Source organism: Nerophis ophidion, linkage group LG10, assembly GCF_033978795.1.
Source record: "Nerophis ophidion isolate RoL-2023_Sa linkage group LG10, RoL_Noph_v1.0, whole genome shotgun sequence".
In the NCBI taxonomy this organism is placed as follows: domain Eukaryota; kingdom Metazoa; phylum Chordata; class Actinopteri; order Syngnathiformes; family Syngnathidae; genus Nerophis; species Nerophis ophidion.
The window spans coordinates 60,124,755-60,132,189 of record NC_084620.1 but is presented as its reverse complement, the minus strand read 5'-3'; the positions used below and the strand labels follow the sequence as shown (position 1 = coordinate 60,132,189).

The 7,435-nt window shown below is 38.7% G+C and overlaps 1 protein-coding gene across 1 annotated transcript in view; it reads right to left on the bottom strand.

Moving 5' to 3' along the window:
* ccdc146 (coiled-coil domain containing 146) overlaps positions 1-3,512 on the bottom strand; it is a 110,092-nt gene extending 106,580 nt beyond the window's left edge. The window contains exons 1-2 of the mRNA XM_061914304.1: positions 3,377-3,512; positions 318-434 (exon numbers count right to left, since the gene is read on the bottom strand). Coding sequence (XP_061770288.1) covers positions 318-434 — 117 coding nt within the window. The 5' untranslated portion in view covers positions 3,377-3,512. The remainder of the gene's footprint in view (positions 1-317; positions 435-3,376) is intronic.
* Positions 3,513-7,435: the final 3,923 nt, after the last annotated feature.

The following is a 7,435-nucleotide window of genomic DNA, read 5'->3' as shown; positions in this document are numbered from 1 at the left end:
CACGCACTATTTGCTCAGAATGAATTAATGCATTATTAAATAAGGTTTATTTATCTATTGAGGGAAATACTTGTGTGTCAGACTTTTACTTCTAAATGTATTATTTTCATGGCTAAATAAGCCAAACACAAGAACGGAACAGCTTATCAATAATTGCTGAGACTTAGAGAAAGGAGTAGAATTAAATACGATTTGCTTCTTTCTACTCCTTTTCATGCTGAACTGTGCAAGTGTAAGCTTGTGATGTTCTAGAAAAGTACTTTGGTAGAATTGTTCAAAACAAACAAACTTTGAACCAAGTAGGAAACAACTCCTACCTCATCGAGGCCTTGAACGAGGGGACAGGCCGACGCCTCATCCTCTAAATGTGAAGGATCAGGCGATGTTTTAGCAAGAATGGCGGCGTCCTCCTCCTTCTGAACTTCACTCTCCATCTTTGACGACACAAAGAGATATAGAAATAGTATTGAACAGCATGTGAGTAAATCAATCAATCAATCAATCAATGTTTACTTATATAGCCCTAAATCCCCCCAACGGCTGCCTTTGCTTCGCCTCGTCGAGAAACGTGGCTTTCCTCAGAGACACTGGCGGTCACCACACCCGTAGCCACACTCCTCCGAATTTCACTAAAACGCTAAAACACTACTAACACAATAAGTAGATAAGGGATTTTCCAGAATTATTCTAGTAAATTTTTCTAATAACATCTCAATCAATCAGTCAATCAATGTTTATTTATATAGCCCTAAGTCACAAATGTCTCAAAGGGCTGCACAAACCACTACGACATCCTCGGTAGGCTCACATAAGGGCAAGGAAAACTCACACCCAGTGGGACGTCGGTGACAATGATGACTATGAGAACCTTGGAGAGGAGGAAAGCAATGGATGTCGAGCGGTTCTAACATGATACTGTGAAAGTTCAATCCATATAGGATCCAACACAGTCGCGAGAGTCCAGTCCAAAGCGGATCCAACACAGCAGCGAGAGTCCCGTTCACAGCGGAGCCAGCAGGAAACCATCCCAAGCGGAGGCGGATCAGCAGCACAGAGATGTCCTCAGCCGATATAAATGTTAGAGTTGTATCATTAAATAGAGGTCGGTGTCTAGCAGGATCGATAATCAGCATTTCCATTTTTTTGGCGTTGAGTTGCAAAAAGTTAGCGGAAATGTTTCTGCTATCACATGAATATCTTGATGAGTGAGTGGTCTCCCCCGTGCACCTGCAAGCCATTATAAACATTGATGAGGGTGACAATGAAAGTGTTACCTAATGTACAGCAGCGTAGGAATCGTGGGGACATGCCCGCCAAATATCGGAGGAAGACCCATTTGTCCCAACCCAAAAAATTATACGTCTAATTATTTTGAAAGGCCAGCATCATGTGACTTCCTTCACCAGCACTGAGTGTGGTGGCGAGAGCATAGATATTTTATAAGTAGAAGCAGCATCGCTACTGGCGCTGACGAGACGCGGGGCCGCCATCTTGGAGTGGTGATCCGCTCCACTCAGTGCAATTCATTTGTAGGAGCAATGAACTGTCAGCACTTTTTATTAATCTTACCTCACTGAATACCACTGATTTTCCCACGTTTTTATGTCATACGTGTAGCTATGATAACGGATTGATTGATTGATTGATACTTTTATTAGTATATTGCACAGTTCAGTACATATTCCGTACAATTGACCACTAAATGGTAACACCCCAATAAGTTTTTCAACTTGTTTAAGTCGGGGTCCACGTTAATCAATTCCTGGTAAATAGGAGACATGTTTTGGCGTGTTTTATTATTCAGAGTTTGCGTAACAGTAATAGAATATTCTTTTATGCTATAAGTCAGTGGTCCCCAACCTTCTTGTAGCTGTGGACCGCTCAACGCTTGATTGTCAGCGGCACGGCGGAGGGGGGGATTATTATTATTATTTAATTTTTTCTTGTGATGACAAAGGGAGGTTTTTTGGGTTGGTGCACTAATTGTAAGTGTATCTTGAGTTTTTTATGCTGACTTAATAAAAAAAAAATAAAAAATAAAAAAAAAAAATAAAAAAATAAAAAAAAAATATTCTGCAGCCCGGTTTTTTGGGTTGGTGCACTAAGTGTAAGTGTATCTTGTGTTTTTATGTTGATTTAAAAAAATAGAAATAATAAGAAATAAAATAAAAGAAAAAAATAATACAAAATTATTCTGATGTTCCGGTTTTTGGGGTTGGTGCAATAATTGTAAGTGTATCTTGAGTTTTTTTTTATGTTGCCTTTAATAAAAAAAAAAAAAATAATAAACTAAAATAAATAAAATAAAATAAACTAAAATAAAAAAATCATAAAAAATTATTCTGCGGCCCGGTTTTTTTTTGGGTTGGTGCACTAATTGTAAATGTATCTTGAGTTTTTTATGTTGATTTAATAGAAAAATAAATAAATAAAATAAAATAATAAACAATTATTCTGCGGCCCGTTTTTTGGGTTGGTGCACTAATTGTAAGTGTATCTTGAGTTTTTTTTATGTTGATTTAATAAAAATAAAAATAAAAAATGAAAAAAAATAATTCTGCGGCCCGGTACCAATCGAGCCGCGGCCCGTTGGTTGGGAACCACTGCTATAAGTGACCAGACGCCTGAGATCAAAACTGGGAATATAATCCCAGATAATGGGGAATAAAACAGTCAGCTATTTTTAAATTCAAGAAACATAATGATTAGGTTATATATATATATATATATGCGTATATCCTACATAAAGATGACTTGATTGATTGATTTGAAACTTTTATTAGTAGATTGCACAGTAACGTAACATATTCCGTACAAGTGACCACTAAATGGTAACATGTTTTTTAAGTCGGGGTCCACCTAAATCTATTCTCCCAGTCAACTGTCAGTTTAGGCTGCTCGCCGGCTCCTCATCACCACTTCAAGATGGCCGCCCAATTTCTTGCGTCACAGCAGCCAATGCTGTGTCTACTTAGAATATGTCTATGGAGAGCGCGAGCTGGGCTGCCAAATTTAGAAAAACAATCTAAACTGTAAAGCACACAATAGTCATACACATGGGCACGGTGTCTTGGAGACTGGTCAAGAAAGTCACGCTATAAATGCAAAGTTGTCGAAGTATTTGGCAAACTTACACGCAGACAACATATTGTGTATGCGTGTGCACGTGCGCGCGCATGCGTCCCTCCCTCCAATGTTGAACCCGCTCCTACGCCCCTGCTACTGTAAAAACTGTATATTTTATTGAATAAAATATACTCCTATCTTTTGCAAAAGACAACACAACAAACACACAATTTACAGTTCATGGCTGACATGATTTAAAAACTACCAGCTAGCGTTGTTTTCACAGCAAGTAGAAATAAAGTCCTCCTACCTTGTTAAAGTTATTTCCACTCCCCAAGACGCGGTATATTCGGATAAAAGCCAGCAAAATACTTAAATCTGAGGGTTTTAACACTTATTAGAACTTTAGCCAAACTCCAATCACACTTTTTCAGCTGTGCGTGGGTCCTTGGTTGGCATAGCAACGCCGCTGCGCTCCCATAACAACACCAGGTGACACACCAAAGTGCCTGATTAAAAATAAAATAGTATGTAAAACTATCCATTATGTTGTTTCAGGTTAACCTAAATACTTTTTATCGCTTATTTGAACAGCCTGGATTAAAAAAAAGATGGTAAGATTTGCTGTTATTGTCGTTCATGAAACTTTTTTGAAAACATTAAGCTGGCGAAATTGGCTCACTCCTTCAGTGGATCTTTGGTTGTCATAGCAACGATGCTGCAAGCCCATGACAACGCCAGGTGACGCACCCAAGTGCCTGATTAAAAATAAAATGTAAAACTATCTGAATGTTTTTGCTTCTCGTTTTTCGAATATATATATATATATATATATATATATATATATATATATATATATACACACAAGTTTGTTGGCTGAAATCAAAATTATGTCCAGCAGGTGTCAAGAGTGAGTCATTAATTGCAAGATATATCATGACATGCATCTGCCAAACATGACTTTTATGTCCTTTCAGATGATCTTAAATACTTTTTATCGCTAATTTGAACACTTCGGAATGAAAAACTGGTTTTATTTGCTGTTATTGTTGTTCATTAACTTAAAAAAAAACAAACATTAAGCTGGCAAAAGTGTCTCACTAAGTTTCAGTGGGTCCTTGGTTGTCATAGCAACGATGTTGTACGCCCATAACAACGTGCCTGATTAAAAATAAAATGCAAAATTATCTAGCATGACATGCATCTGCCAAACTCGACTATTATGTTCTTTCAGATCATCTCAAATAATTTTTATCGCTAATTTGAACAGCCCGGAATCAAAAGCTAGTATGATTTGTTGTTATTGTTGTTAAAGAAACTTTTAAAAACATTTAACTGGCTCACTCCTTCAGTGGGTCCTTGGTTGCCATAGCAACGATGCTGTGCGCCCATAACAACGCCAGCTGACGGACCAAAGTGCCTGATTAAAAATAAAAGTTTACAAACTCTGAATGTTTTTGCTTCTCAGTATTCGTATATTACATGAAATTCTCTCACTCACTCACTCACTCACACACACACACACACACACACACACACACACACACACACACACACACACACACACACACACACACACACACACACACACACACACACACACACACACACACACACACACACACACACACCATCCATCCATTTACTACCGCTTATTCCCTTTGGGGTCGCTGATGCCTATCTCAGCTACAATCGGGCGGACGGCGGGGTACGCCCTGGACAAGTCACCACCTCATCGCAGGGTCAACACAGATGGACAGACAACATTCATGATTGGCAACACTAAATTGGCCAAAATAACTTATTTTTAAAAAATCATTCTTTACAAAAAAATATACATTTATTCTTAATTTTTTTTTCTTTTATAGAAATAATTTTTGAAAACTATGAATAGGAATTGCGGTCTCTATTGTGTCAATACAGCTAGTGAATGTGCCACACGCTCACTGAGGCCTCATTTACTTCCATCAATAGTTATTAGTATTACTCCCATTGCAACCTTTTTTCATCCATCCATCCATTTCCTACCGCTTATTCCCTATGGGGTGGCGAGGGGCGCTGGTGCCTATCTCAGCCACAATCGGGCGGAAGGCGGTGTGCACCCTGAACAAGTCGCTACCTCATCGCAGGGCCAACACAGATAGACGGATAAAATTCATGATTGGCTACACTAAATTGGCCAAAATAACTTATCTTTAAAAATGTATTCTTTAAAAAAATACATATACACATTTACTGTATATGTATTCCTTTTTTATATACAAAAAATATTTTTGAAAACTATGAATAGGAATTGCAGTCTTTTTTGTGTCGATACAGGTAGTGAATGTGCCACACGCTCTCTGAGGCGTCATTTACTACCGTCGATAGTTATTAATATTACTCCCATTGCAACCGTTTTTTCATATTAAACAATTTTTATCGCTAATTTGAACAGCCTGCAATCACATTCTGGTAGGATTTGCTGTTATTATTGTTGAATTAATCTTTGTAGAAAACATTAAACTGGCGAAATTGGCTCATTCCTTCAGTCTTCACACCGCTCACGACCACTAGAGGGCGGCATTTCACGGTTGCCAGCATCCTTGCCCTTATTTAATGATTTATTTACTTCCATCAATAGTTATTAATATTACTCCCATTGCAACATTTTTTCATATTAGACAATTTTTATCGCTAATTTGAAAAGCCAGGAATCAAATTCTGGTAGGATTTGTTGTTATTATTGTTGAATGAAACTTAAAAAACAAAAAACTGGCGAAATTGTCTAACTATTTCAGTCTTCACGCCGCGCACGGCCACTAGAGGGCGACATTTCACGGTTGCCAGCATGCTTGCCCTCAATTAATGATTTATTTACTTCCATCAATAGTTATTAATATTACTCCCATTGCAACATTTTTTCATATTACACAATTTTTATCGCTAATTTGAAAAGCCAGGAATCAAATTCTGGTAGGATTTGTTGTTATTATTGTTGAATGAAACTTAAAAAAAAAACCTTAAACTGGCGAAATTGTCTCACTATTTCAGTCTTCACGCCGCTTAAGGCCACTAGAGGGCGACATTTCATGGTTGCCAGCATCCTTGCCCTTAATTAATGTTTTATCTACTTCCATCAATAGTTATTAGTATTACTCCCATTGCAACATTTTTTCATCCATCCATCCATTTCCTACCGCTTATTCCCTTTCGGAGTCGCGGGGGACGCTGGCGCCTATCTCAGCTACAATCGGGCGGAAGGCGGAGTACACCCTGGACAAGTCGCTATCTCATGGCAGGGCCAACACAGATAGACAGACAACATTCACACTCACATTCACACACTAGGGCCCATTTTTAGTGTTGCCAATCATCCATCCATCCATTTTCTACCGCTTATTCCCTTTTGGGGTCGCGGGGGGCGCTGCGCCTATCTCAGCTACAATCGGTCAGAAGGCGGGGTACACACTGGACAAGTCGCCACCTCATCGCAGGGCCAACATAGATAGACAGACCACATTCACACTCACATTCACACACTAGGGTCAATTTAGTGTTGCCAATCAACTAAACCATTTTTATCGCTAATTTGAAAAGCCAGGAATCAAATTCTGGTAGGATTTGTTGTTATTATTGTTGAATGAAACTTAAAAAAAAACATTAAACTGGCGAAATTGTCTCACTCCTTAGTCTTCACGCCGCTCACGGCCACTAGAGGGCGACATTTCACGGTTGCCAGCATCCTTGCCCTCAAATAATGCACGTATTTAGCAGCTTAGCTCAGCTACAGCCATTCATCAATTGCACATTTTCTTCTTAATTTAACCACCTTTAGGTGCACCACTCATGATTCAATCTAAATTAAATCCTCACAGCCAGAGATTCCATCTCCAACCGAGCCCAATATTCTGCACCAGCAAGGCTCTGGGTTTTCTCATTTTTAATTAACAGGAGCAAACATTTCATTTTTCCGGTTACATAAACTCCAGACACTTTTGGAGGTCGAGGGGGTGGATGTGGTGATTGCAAACATGCGGGGATGATCAAAGATCCCACGTGATGCGTGCACACGTGTTTAGTCCTCCTTGCTGTATTGTACGCTGCCTTGCAACCTGGGCCTATTTAAATCTGCTTATAGACGTGCGTAAAAGTCACCGCCGTCGTATTGTTGCTGTAAAGTTCCATAATGTACAACAGATGATGATGATGTAAGAGGAGCTGATAGCACGACTGGTATTGCAAACCCCGTTTCCATATGAGTTGGGAAATTGTGTTAGATGTAAATATAAACAGAATACAATGATTTGCAAATCCTTTTCAAGCCATATTCAGTTGAATATGCTACAAAGACAACATATTTGATGTTCAAACTCATAAACATTTTTTT